We start from the raw sequence: 13,959 nt of genomic DNA on the forward strand, positions 1-13,959 counted from the left end.
AAGGTGTAGGTAACTGAATTTTAGAGGTTTATGGAGTTAATTGGTAAGAGATACAAGCTACTTCTTTAAGTTGTGAGGGAAAGCTAATCAAGGCCTCAGTTACTACATTGTAGATTAAGAATCAAAGATCATTTCTTACATGGTGTCTCTTCCACAGCTTGGTCTGCTGCTGCTTTTTTTTTTTTTTTTTAATGTTTTATTATTTATTTTTGAGAGAGAGACAGAGTGCTAGCAGGGGAGGGGCAGAGAGAGAGGGGGAGACAGAATCCGAAGCAGGCTCCAGGCTCCGAACCATCAACACAGAGCCCTATGTGGGGCTCAAACTCACGAATCATGAGATCATGACCTGAGCTGAAGTCGGATGCTTAACTGACTGAGTCACCCAGGCGCCCCATTCTTCTTCTTCTTCTTCTTTTTTTTTTTAACGTTTATTTATTTATTTTGAGAGAGAGATTTAGAGTGTAAGCAGGGGATGGGCAGAGAGAGAGCATGGGAGAGAGAGAATCCCAAGCAGGCTCCACACTGTCAGTGCAGAGCCCAACTTGAGACTTGAACTCATGAGCTGTGAGATCATGACCTGAGCTAAAATCAGGAGTTGGACAATTAACTGAGTGAGCCACCCAGGTGCCCTGGCCTGGTCTGCTTCTGATGCTCAGGTATACCTCATAGAGAAGAGAGGCTTAGAGCACTGAGTCCTGGCTCTGTTGGTTTCAGCCTGCTTTCTTTGTAGGAGCTCCTGTATCCCTGCCTGGCATCATGTTAGGTGTATAAGCATGTTTCAAGTTCTGTTTTCTCAATGTATGTTTCACTCTGGGTCAGTGTCTTTCAAAGTGTGGCCCCAGCATCATCAGCGTCTGGGAATGAGTTAGAATTATAAATTCTCAGGTCCACCTGGAACTTACTGAATCTAAAACTGGTGGTTAAACCCAGCAATCTGTGGGTAAAAACCTGTGCAATGATGTTGATGCACACCAAAGTTTGAGAACCATTGCTCAAGGAATGGTATCAGTATTAGCTCTTCCTCAGTTAATCTTTTTGAAGCTCTTTTTGAGGCAGTAAAAACCATTGGGAAAGTCAGACATCCATGATTTCTCTTAACAGTTTACTTTGCAGTTGGTGCTACTTTTAGTTATGAAAGAGATTGCCTTTCGGAGCTTTTTAGATTTACACTCTTAGGAAAGAGCTATTCATATTGGTGAAGGGTCAGTTTTGATTTGGCATGTTTGGTTGGAGCTTGGTGGAACCTGATTAATTGCCCCTTGCTGTAAGAGAAATCAACTCAGGAGCTGGATTAAAAATGAGTATATTTGGATTAAAATCTAATATCAGTTTTATTTTTTTGTTTTTGTTTTTTGCCCTCATGTGTAGGGTTCACTAGTGAAGTTTGACTGGAAAATAGCATTGTTCAGTGCTATCTAATGGAACTTTCTATAAGAATGAAATGTTCTGTATTTATGCTGTCCAGTAGGGTAACCGCTAGCCATATGGGGCTATTAAACATTTTCAATGTGGCTAGTACAACTAAGGAACAGAATGTTAGGTTTTATTTATTTATTATTACTTTTTTAAGTATTTATTTTGAGGGAGAGAGGTAGGATCCCAAGCAGGCTCTGTGCTGTCAGCTCAGAGCCTGACGTGGAGCTTGATCTCACAAACCATCGTGAGACCTGAGCTAATATTAAGAGTTGGATACCTGAGCCACCCAGGTGCCCTGAAAGAGAGAATCATAAGCAGACTCCACACTCAGTGCAGAGCCCAACGTGGTACTCAATCCTGAGACCCTGGGATCGTGACCGAAGCTGAATTCAAGAGTTGGATGCTTAACCAGCTAAGCCACTGAGGTGCCCCTGTTAGATTTTATTTAAATTCAATTAGGCACATGTGGCTTTTGGCCACCCTGTGAGAAAGTGCTAGTTTAACCCCTATATGAGTGCATCACAAACACAGAATGTCTCTGACTCACCTGAAGACCTTGTTGAACTTCAGATTCTGGTTCAGTAGGTCTGGGGCGGGGCCTAAGAATCTGCTCCCAAGTGATGCTATTGTAACTGTCTGCAGACCACATTTTGAATAGTAAGGCCTTAGAAAAGCCAGGGGTGTCTTACTCTTCCTCTTTAGTCCAACTGATTTACTTTTCTAGTCACTGGTGAGGCAGCTAGATCGCAGGATTTAGGGGTGGGATTTGTTCTAATGAGTTTCCTTGCAAAGGGGCAGGAGCAGAAGGGTTCCATTTGAGGGCAAGTCTGAGAAAAGAAGGTTTTTTTCCTGCCTCAGTGACAATAACTCCAGCCACCACTACCTGATATTGTATAGCCTACAGGTATTTTATCCCCTTCCAAGGGGGAAGAACAAGTAAGTAGGTAGACCAAGTGAGATTGCCAGCACTCTGGAATACTTAAAATGTTGGGACTGGAAGGAATTTTAGGGATCTTCCAGACCAAAGATTCTGAAGCTGGGGTCTGCAGGTGACTTCAGTATTTTGAAGTTTTGAATCCAGGTTTTGGTGAGGCTTAGGGATGGGCTTAGGGTTGTATGTTGCAACATTACTTTGTAATGAAGGAAAGCTATATGTTTGTTAGTTTTATAGGGTTGTAAAACATGTAAAATGTCAGAATGTTCCTGGTATGAAATAATTAAGTGATTCTAACACAGGAGATTGTTGAGGATTAGATGAGAAAATGTGTATGTGTGATTCATCTCTCTTTCCCCACAAACTCTTCCAACAGTTTGTTCTTGGACATAGTAAATCCCTAACCTTGGGCCAGGTATCCTATCCCAGATTGTCAAAGTGGCAGGAGAGAGATCATAGTTGACTTACTACCACTTTCTCTCTCTCTCTCTCTCTCTAGAGAAATAGCTTTGTGATAAGCCTGACTGAAGCTGGGCTGTTCCAGAACCAGAGTTACATAGAGTAGTCTGCATAGTGGTGTTTAGGGAGTTAGGCTCAGGGCTTTTGAGGATTCTTGGTGTCCAGTAGGACCATATGGTTCAAGTCATTTGGAGAATTGTCAGAGAGGTACTGTTAAAATAAGGACAGCTTTATAGATGTATAATGTATTACATTCAAACACCTTTTGTATACAGTATTTAATTTGATTAATTAACTAAAAATTGATGGATTGCCTTCTCTATCCATGGTATTGATCTTTCATTGTAGGCAGGAAATACAGGGAAGTATGCTGTAGTCTACCATGAATGCTAGTTTGGTGACAATTGGGAGATGAGTACAGAAGTTAAACATAAATTAGTAAATGTAAAATTTACTACTTTAAAAAGTAAAATTAAAACTGAGCAGTTTAATAAGAGATGTCATTGCCATCTTTTGGCTATGTGGGTTTGAGAGTATTTATTGAATTCTGTTACCTAGGTAGCACGTATCCAAGAGTGTGTTGATACTGCTGCGCAAGGAAAATACTACATGATGGACGTCAATATTAAAGTCATACCTCTTTTTTCTGAACTTCTAATGCAGGGGTGCCCCAACTTTTTCTGTACAGAGACTAATGGTAACTATATAAGGCTTAGGGCCATACATTTTCTGTTGCAACTACTCGTCCCTGTCATTGTAGCTCAAAAGTAACCCATAGACAATACACAAATGATTGTGTTTCTGTTCCAGTAAAACTTTAAATTAGGTAGCCGGCCAGTATGGCCCACAGGCCTTAGTTTGCCAATCCTTCTTGTAGGGAAGTGAAGTTCTAGTAAGTCCTGCTAGTTATCTTTCATTGAGCCTTTTAAGTTGTAAGCTCTTTGCAGACCACTTCTTTCCACCATATCATTTAGCACAATGCCTTATACCAGGCAAGCTTTCATAAATGTTATCTGTTATCCTTCTGATTCATTCTAGTAATAAGAGTTCTGTTTTGGGGCTCTTGGGTGGCTCAGTCGGTTAAATATCTGACTTTGGCTCAGGTTGTGATCTCATGATTCGTGGGTTCAAGCCCCATGTCGGGCTCTGTGCTGACGACTCAGAGCCTGCAGCCTGCTTCAGATTCTGCGTCTCCCTCTCTCTCTGCCCCTGCCCTGCTTGCACTCTCTCAAAAATAAGTAAACATTAAAAAAAAAAAGTTCTGTTTCCATTCGTGGGGACTTTTAAGATTTAGAAAGTGTTTTCATGTAAGTTTCTTTTTCTGGTTCTCACAACAACGTCAGAAGAAAGAAGATAGGGTAGCTGTATTCACCCATGTTATAGACCATTTAACTGAGATTCAGAATGGTTAAGTGAATTTTTCAAGTTTGTATTGTCTACTGATTGGCAGAGCAATATTTGGGCCTTCTTTCTGTCGTGGTAGTGAACTGTATCTTTAACTTTCTAAAAATAGAAAAGCTTATTTTTTTAAACCTGCATTTTGCTCAAGCTGTTGAATATCCTGTAGTATTCCTGCTTTTCTTCTTGAATTCTTAGCTAAATTTTCTAATGAGTTTCACATACTCAGTTTAAGATTTAGTATTCAGATATTCCTTTTTTTTTTTTTTTTTTTTTTTGGTGCAGAGAAGGGTCATTTCTGTTCTCAGGAGGCAGATCTGAGTTATGTAGAAGTAGATTTTTTTTAAGCGCACAGATAAAATCATCCCATGCGTTCTTTTTCTCAGAGAAAGTCTTCCATTGTCTCCCTACTGGACCGTTAGATTATTAGCCTGTAAACCTTTTGCTTTGGCTACATTGGCCTTGTGTATTTATATCTACATGCTCAGCATTATCCTTGCTGAGAACTTTCTGTTTACTATAGAAGGAGACTTTGTCTTTTAAAACCCTGTAAGTGGTGGTTATATAGAGGTATACATAAGGAAAATTCATTTAGCTGCATAATTCTTGATTGGTTTGCTTTATTTAAAATACAGTTGGGGGCACCCAGGTGGCTCAGTCGGTTAAGCGCCTGACTTCAGCTCAGGTTATGATCTCATGGTCTGTGAGTTCAAGCTCCACATTTGAGTTGTGCTGACAGCTCAGAGCCTGGAGCCTGCCTCAGATTCTGTGTCTCCCCAGTTTGCACTCTGTCTCTCTCTCTCTCAAAAATAAACAAACATTAAAAAAATTAAAAAAAAATAAAACAGTTATACTTCAATTAAAAAAATAAAGCCCAAGTCCTACCTCTTCAGAGACTCCCCCAACTTCTCCTGCCTACTTCTTTTCTCATTTATATGTAGCTTTAGAAAATGGTAACCAATATTGTCTAATGGCATCATGATTCTGGAGTAAAAACTGCTGGGGTCTGAATCTCAGCATTGCTACTTAACTTCTCTGTACTTCAGTTTGCTCATCTGTAAAATGGGCATAATTATAGTACCTACTTCATAAGGTTGTAAGGATTAATGAAGTGATACATGTAAAGCATTTAGGACAGTGCCTGGTATATAATGAACTTTCAGATGTTAGCTGCTATTACTGACTTCTGGATTGAGTCTGCTTCTTAGTTGCTTTCATATACTACCTTAGCCGATGCCTTATTGCAAGAGTACCTATTGTGGGTGATGATATTTGCATGACTAATATTAGGCACAGTATCCTGCTGGGCATGTTTAACGCCCTACACTTTGATTTTCTGTAGGGTTTCATAAGTAGTCCGAATGTATGTATTTTACAAATGAATGTGTGCCAGAGGTTCAAGGAAAATGGCATACACAGTACCCTATTATTTATTGTATTACTTTCTATTAGTTTTAATATTAGTTTATTGTATTAGTACTTAGTTTATTGTGTTTTTTTTTTTTTTTTAAAGAAGTGACTTGGTTTTATGGAAAGAACCATGTACTGGGTGGAAGTCAAGAGAACTGGATTTTAGTCTCGATTTTGCCACTGATTAGTATTACATCATTGAGCAGCTCAGCCTCTGTGCCTTATCTGAGGAAATGACAGAATGATGATATCTACTATCCTCTTCCGGGCAAATATTTCTATTTTCATATATATGTGGGAAGATAGTTACTCAGTGTAATGATCCTGTGAAGTAATGGTAAATGATTTCCTTGCTATTGCTTTATATTAAAAATTAATTGGGGCGCCTGGGTGGCGCAGTCGGTTAAGCGTCCGACTTCAGCCAGGTCACGATCTCGCGGTCCGTGAGTTCGAGCCCCGCGTCAGGCTCTGGGCTGATGGCTCGGAGCCTGGAGTCTGTTTCCGATTCTGTGTCTCCCTCTCTCTGCCCCTCCCCTGTTCATGCTCTGTCTCTCTCTGTCCCAAAAATAAATAAACGTTGAAAAAAAAATATATTAAAAATTAATTATTGCTTCCTCTGTTTTCAGCTTCGGGCTCAGAATCAGGTCCTGAAAAAAGGTGTTGTGGATGAACAAGCGAATTCTGCTGCTTTAAAGGTAAGAAACCTGTTTCATATTTGTACTGTGAGGGTAAGTCATTGTTGGGCAATACTCAATGCAAGGAATTCAGCTGGTTTTCTGGTAAGGTCTCAACAATGACACTGATTCACTAGGGATAGGAGAAGGTAATATAGTTTTTTGTATTTAACTTTCCTACTTGCTTAGGTAATGAACGTGATGCACTTTGATTTCCTTGCTAAAAAGTATAAAAAAGTATCATTTGACTTTATCTCATGCTTTCCCTTATACCTCATGGCCTCTCTTTAGCTAAATTTATCTGAATTAATGGGGCTTCTTATACGTCTTCATCACTAGATAGCACTCTGAGGGGGTCTGTGTCCTATTCACATTTATATGCCCAGCATTCAGCAGATGGTTGTCCCCTAATAAATGGATTTGAAAGTGTGAACCATTTAGTCCATTGATCTTGCTTTTGGGTTGAGGTATTTCATAGTAATAACCTCTGTAAATCAGGTTACTCTGAGTGATACATTTTATCATCAGCATCTTTGTTCACTGAGGGGAGAAATATAATAGGAGATGAAGGAATTTGTTTCTGCCTCATTCTAGTAGTCATGTCATAAATATTGCTTAGTGATATATATTTTTTAATTTTTTAATGTTTATTTATTTTTGAGAGAGATAGGGAGACAGAGTGCGAGCAGGGGAGGGGCAGAGAGAGAGGGAGACACAGAATCTGAAGCAGGCTCCAGGCTCTGAGCTGTCAGCACAGAGCTCCAAGTGGGGCTCGAACTCACAGATTGCAGGATCATGACCTGAGCCAAAGTTGGATGCTCAACCAACTGAGCCACCCTGGGGCCCCTGATTAGTGATATTTTTAATTGAATAAATTAATTCTAGAATATAGATTTCTTCATGGCCTGTTTCAGTTAAATATACTGTCTATGTCATTCTTCACTCCCTTGCCTGATTTTTAGACAAAAGGTAATTAGGATTCCCTTTACTCTTATTTCTTCCTGGAGTAGCCTCCAACCAGTGACGTATCCTGGGTGGTTCCACGTGGGTAACCCAGATATATGTACTTTTACTTATAGTGTTGGACCCTACCCTAGAGAATTCTGCCTTGAGAGTGCCCCATCCTCAGGTGCTGTTGACTTAGTGCTGAGGCAGCTCAGAACACCGTACCCATACTTCCGAAGCTGTCTGCGCCCAAGCCAAGATTAGTAAGCATGCGCTTTATAGTTAGGATTTGTTAGTCAAGTTATTATTTTGCCTAAATCATTGAAGAAGTGATCATTACCTCTCTTAAAGGTGTTTATTTATTTATTTATTTTAGGTTTTTAAATTTATTTTGAGAGAGAGAGCGCGCAGCAAAGAGAGAGGGAGAAGGAGAGAGAATTCCAAGCAGGATGTGCCCATCAGTGAGGAGCCTGATGTGGGGCTCAGACTCATGAACCACGAGATCATGACCTGAGCCGAAGTAAGACGCTTAAATGACTGAGCCACCCAGGCTGCCTCTCTCTTAATGATGTTTAAAACTGGGGAAGATGGGGCGCCTGGGTGGCGCAGTCGGTTAAGCGTCCGACTTCAGCCAGGTCACGATCTCGCGGTCCGTGAGTTCGAGCCCCGAGTCGGGCTCTGGGCTGATGGCTCAGAGCCTGGAGCCTGTTTCCAATTCTGTGTCTCCCTCTCTCTCTGCCCCTCCCCCGTTCATGCTCTGTCTCTCTCTGTCCCCAAAATAAATAAACGTTAAAAAAAAAAAAATTATAAAAAAAAAAATAAATAAAACTGGGGAAGATATTTCCTGGAGTGTCTTAATAGCCCACTCTGGCATATGACAGCATCCCATTGCTGATTGTTTGGTTAACTCTACGATGGTGGCAGTGGTGGCAACATTGGTGATGGTGACTATTGAACTCTCACTGTGTAACAGGCATCGTGCCAAGCACATTACATCTGCTCTGTCATTTAGTCTTCACACAACTCTGTGAAGGCAGATAACATTATCATCATCTCCCATTGCAGAAACTAGGGTGTACAGAGAGGTTGAAATAGCTGTCTTTTGAAATTGATGATTGGTTAATGGAGTTGAAGCATTAGTCAGAGGTGATTAATTGTAAGGATGTAAAGAAATAACTGTTTTACTATTCATTGTAGTGGTCATTATAGTTATAGTAAGAATGGCAATTTGCTGGTTTGCTCAATGGGAATATTAGGATGTCTTCTGTTACAGCATGCTTTTGATAATATTGGGTTTGCCTCTTCAGTGAGTTGTTAGATACTGTCAGCATTCCTTGATTTGGATTTCTTTAATTTGAAATATATGATAATTTGGATATGGGCAGGTCTATGTTTACCATTAAACTGCAAGCAAAAATTAAGGGCTTACTGAGTAAGGGGCGCTTGGCTGGATCAGTTAGTAGAGCATACATACAGTCAGGAGTTCCATATCGTGATCATAGGGTCATGAGTTTGAGCCCCACGTGGAGCATAGTTTACCTAAAAAAATAATTAAGGGCTTACTAACAATCAATAGAAAAGAAAAATTGTTTCTCTACTTAATGGAAACATTATTCTATCACTCTGGCTGCTCTCAACATGCAAATAATGTCAGTAGGTTGCAGATACCAGACTTTGGTTTCTAGGTTGCTGTTGCAGTATACTTATATTAGTTTATCATTGAGCTTGACCTCATCTTAGCATTGCAGTGGTTTTTCAGTGAAAGTAATAAACCTACACATCTTGAAATATGCAGTAGTATTTGGTCATCTGTGTTCGATAACCAGTGAACACAAAGTTGTCAGAATGTCATAAGTAAAGTTAGTGAGAATAATATTTTTTTAAAAATAGAGTGAAGCTAAGTATTTCCCTAGCTTTCCATTTTCTTACCCCATTATAGTATAAACAGTTCAGAATGGGCAGCGAAATATATGTTGTTTAAAATATAGATTTTGTTTCTATTTTCACTTAAAACTTTAAGGTAATTGATGTAGGGCAAAGAGCATCTAAAAATATTCTCATGTTAGGATAATACTGATTTTTGACCTGAGAAATCACAGTGTCTTGGAAAGACTTCATTTTGGCTGACTTAAATTCAGGGTGGATTTATGGGGAAAAAAATGAATACAAATAAATTGCTTCCCATTCTTACTGAAGGGCGTCATCAGTGAGTATGAAGTTCTCTCTCACATTTCAAGTTTATAAAATTGTAGCCTCAGGCTTTGTGCCTCCTCACTGCCAGACACATACGCAACAACATTATGGAACAACATACAGTTGTAGGTATTTTACTTTAAGTTGATGACTGTCTGTTACTTCAATATATATGCTTTATTTTTATTTTTATTTTTAAATTTACTCGGTTTGGCCAAAAAAAGTGATTTTGTCACCAAATAGCTGAAAACATGGAACTGGCATGATAAACATACAACGTGAATTCCCTACAGCAAGAGGTTTTAATATTTTAGTGAAACAAACATAATTTCATTATCTCTAAACCTTAAGGTGAAATTGTAAGGAATGGTCTGTTTTCACTTGGATGTAGGAACAACTGAAAATGAAGGATCAGTCATTGAGAAAACTACAGCAAGAAATGGACAGTTTGACATTTCGAAATCTGCAGCTTGCCAAGAGGGTAGAACTACTTCAAGATGAATTGGCTGTAAGTGAACCCCGAGGCAAGAAAAACAAGGTAGGTCAAATACAAGCAAGTTAGTGAGACCTTGTCTGCGAGGTACAGACATCTACAGGCCATCTGGGTTTTAACAGAACACCTCATCTCCACATTCCCTAATTTTCCATTATTATGGCTGGATATCGGGTCAAGGAAGCAGACATTTGCTATTTATATATATATTTATGTATATACTGGTCAAATTTACTGCTTTCAGTTACACTAAGTTGCTATTAACTCAAGGTAGGGCAAATCAAATGTGAGACTGTGTTAAAGTGTAACAGCTCATGTGAAAGTAGCAGTCGAGATACTCATTCCTTATGCTTGTAAGTTTGCTGCAGATATTTCTTAGTATTTATTCTTAGGAGGCCAATTTAGGATTCTTGTGTGGTCATGTAAAAGTAAACTTTTTCCATTATGGTTTGTATAGTGAGACAAGATTCTCATTGCCATGAGATGGGTGGTCTGGTACTTTGGAGCACTCTGTGACTAAGAAGTTGCATTTTTTTTGAAGGGTTGGGGCTAGCGATTGAATCTTTTAAGTCTTGTGTGTATGTAGAGCGGCACCTGGCAAACGTATGGCTTGAGGCAGTAAGAGTAGAAGGATGGGAGGGAAGAAGAAGGCACATAGCAACTCTGAAGCAGTGTGGTGTGGAGGGAAGGGCACAGGCTTTGGAGTTAAGCCCATGCTTGAATTCTTCATCTGTCATTTTAGTCTTGCAACCTCAGTTTTCTTATCAGCAAAATGGGGATGGTACTCTCAGGTTTGTTGAGTAGTAAATGGGATTCTGTAAAGGTGGCTAGAACTGTTTTTGCCATATGATAGGCAATCAACAGAATTATACGTTAGTACCTTTCCATACACATTTCCTCTACATGAAAGAATTCTCTAGAGTGGTAATTTTCAAATAAATGGAGAACAGAGAGAGTGAAAGCAGGTATCTATTAGAATCACTTGGGAAATTTTGTCAAAATATGCATGCTCTGGAGATTCCTTGGGGAAGGAACAACCATATGTTGGTTGTTCAAACAGCCTCCCCAGGTTGGCGAGATCCCCTCCCAGGGATGTTTTCGCAGAGGTTTGGGTGTAACAATTCTGAATTAATGTTAATTAAAGCTTTCCAACTTGGGAAGAAGCATTGTGACCCAGAATATGTCATTCGGCAGTCTTGCTTTGTGCAGCTCTCGTGTCCCAACATAATGGATATTTAATGTTTTATTTTTAATAAAGCTACTCCATTTTCAAAGGGCTTTCCAGTCATTGGCTCACATTGGATCAGTAAGTAACTTCATTTTAAGTGAGGAGTGAGGGCACAAGAAAGGCAGAGAAGGGTGGTGACTGATGGCTGAACACAGTTTCATTGTTAGGCTATCCCTGGAATAGTCTCAGCTCTTGTATTCCATGAAAACAAATGTTCATTATTGGCTTTCTTAAATAGTGCTATTCTTCTATGTAGAAAAAGTTAATATTAGTAAAAAAGGGAAAGGAAGGTGTTTTTGAGCTTTTTCCCTCCCTTTATTTATAATAGCTTTATTTTATATGGTTGTATATTTTTTTTAAAAATTAGATATTTATGTGAAATTTTGTATGAATTTGTCCTTGTGAATGCTGATTTATTACAATTTCTTAAAGGAGTTTAACAACTCAGACTCATGCAATTATTAAAACTGTCATTTCCCAAACCAAAAGATCAACTCGAAATGATGTTTTGTAGCATGTTTTTATTGCTAGCTTTCTGGGCCTGCTATGTCTCCCAATAGAACCACTCCCGGACTGATCTGCAAAGAATAGTGAACCTTATCTGTTCTTTATTCCCTTTATCTCCTTTTTAAGCTCTTCTGCTTGTTTCAATATTTGCAGTTCCTACTTGTGTCAAATAGGAAAAGTTAAGTGATGGATTGTATACCTTTTGCAGGATTGTTTGAGAATGGTGCACACATAGAAGAGACAAGCTACTAAGGTGATAGAGAATCTGTGTACCTTAGGATGTTTCTCTAAAGGATGAAAGTTATGTGGACATAATTTATTCTTTCCATCAGAAAAGTGGAGAATCTTCTTCTCAGTTGAGTCAAGAGCAGAAGAGTGTCTTTGATGAAGATCTACAAAAGAAGATAGAAGAGAATGAACGGTTACATATACAAGTGAGAAAACATTTCTGTTTTTCCAATGACTTAAAGATGGGTCGTATGATGGGGTGCCTGGTTGGCTCAGTCGGTTGAGCGTCTGACTTTGGCTCAGGTCATGATCTCACGGCCTGTGGGTTCGAGCCCCGCGTCTGGTTCTGCGATGACAGCTCGGAGCCTGGGGCCTGCTTCGGATTCTGCGTCACCCTCTCTCTCTGCCACTCCCTTACTCGCACCCTGTCTCTCTCTCTCTCTCAAAATAAACATAATTAAAAAAAAAAGATGGCTTGGGGCGCCTGGGTGGCTCAGTCGGTTGAGCGTCCGACTTCAGCTCAGGTCACGATCTCACGGTTCGTGAGTTCAAGCCCCGCGTCAGGCTCTGGGCTGATGGCTCAGAGCCTGGAGCCTGCTTCCGATTCTGTGTCTCCCTCTCTCTCTGCCCCTCCCCCATTCATGCTCTGTCTCTCTCTGTCTCAAAAATAAAAATAAACATTAAAAAAAAAAAGGTGGCTCATAGGATCTGGAATGTGGAAAAACCAATGCAGGACAGCACAGAGTGTTTTGTGTATGTATTTTAATGTCTCCTGTGGTTGTTACGTATATATGTCACTGTCATTCATTCACTTCTTAAATCTCTTTCATATCTTAATCTGATGTGTGCTTTGAAGTACGCATTTATTTAAATGACAGCAGTATAACTTTATAACTTAATAGTACAGTACTAAGCACTGTTCATTTTAGCTAGAAAAGGATCATTTAGATGAGGGCTTATCAAAAAGAAGTGTTTGTGTTTTAAGTTATTACCATTTAGTTGGTTTGTATCTGTTCACCTGTTGGTCGTAAGGTCTGTTAGGGTACACACCATGTCATTTTTTATGCCTTTCCCCAGGACAGGGTCTCTTTCTGTCATGGCAGGCACTCATATATTTATGGAATGTTGAATAATCAGTGTTTGCCTCCCAACATTCAGCATATTTTAAGAGTCATACTGTAATATATCCAGCTGTGCCTCCTGAATTTTTTGTGAAATGGTGAGCATAGTGAAATGGTGGAAAATAAATATGCGTTTATTGCAGTCTTTTTGTGAATGTTAACAAAATGAGCTTTTGATCTTATTAAGGAAAGGAGTTTTACCTGTTTTAGGAATAGCAGCTATTTGAATTTGGATTTTTTAATTGTGGAAGTTAGCGTAGCAGAAAAGTTATACCCTGGTCAGTTGAATTCTCTCTGTGTGCCAGAAGTTGTTTGAAAGAAATCCGTGAGATTGAGAGGGAGGAGGTATAGGCTTTGGCATGGATCTCCTGTGTTCACATCTCGTTTCTACATTTGACAAGTTATGTAGACCCTTGAAGCTTTGGTTTCCGCAAGTGTAAAGGAGAGATAACAGCACTACCTCTGACCTACTGTGAGGATCTTGTGAGATCATGCCTGTGCGGGTTTTGCATAGTGAGCATATGCAATGGGTGGAAATTGCTCCATGAATAGTCACTGCTGTTATTTTCCTCTTCATTTGGACATATTAGGATATCGTGAAAAGATAAAAATGATCTTTTCTGTTCAGTTTTTTGAAGCTGATGAGCAGCACAAGCATGTGGAAGCAGAGCTGAGGAGTCGACTGGCCACCCTGGAGATGGAGGCGGCCCAGCACCAAGCCGTGGTTGATGGCCTGACGCGGAAGTACATGGAAACGATCGAGAAACTGCAGAATGACAAGGCCAAACTAGAAGTAAGCCCCACTGTTGGTGAGAGCACATTAAGAGATAGTCAAGACTCTTGTAAATCTGTGCACTTGACGGAACGCAGAGTTAGTCATTCAAGGGGAGGCGCTTGCCTGCGGTGTCCCCTAAGTGTGCTCTCATCTTTAGCCTGAGCCATCTGCTTTTCTT

At 39.8% G+C, this 13,959-nt stretch overlaps 1 protein-coding gene across 3 annotated transcripts in view; it reads left to right on the forward strand.

Moving 5' to 3' along the window:
• PPP1R21 (protein phosphatase 1 regulatory subunit 21) overlaps nucleotides 1–13,959 on the forward strand; it is a 66,431-nt gene that overhangs the window by 3,371 nt on the left and 49,101 nt on the right. For all 3 annotated transcript variants that reach the window (XM_030310564.2, XM_030310565.1, XM_030310566.1), the window contains exons 2-5: nucleotides 6,244–6,312; nucleotides 9,821–9,967; nucleotides 11,990–12,091; nucleotides 13,635–13,799. In XM_030310564.2, the coding sequence (XP_030166424.1) occupies nucleotides 6,244–6,312; nucleotides 9,821–9,967; nucleotides 11,990–12,091; nucleotides 13,635–13,799 (483 nt within the window). The remainder of the gene's footprint in view (nucleotides 1–6,243; nucleotides 6,313–9,820; nucleotides 9,968–11,989; nucleotides 12,092–13,634; nucleotides 13,800–13,959) is intronic.

This window comes from Lynx canadensis, chromosome A3 (genome assembly GCF_007474595.2).
Source record: "Lynx canadensis isolate LIC74 chromosome A3, mLynCan4.pri.v2, whole genome shotgun sequence".
NCBI lineage: Eukaryota > Metazoa > Chordata > Mammalia > Carnivora > Felidae > Lynx > Lynx canadensis.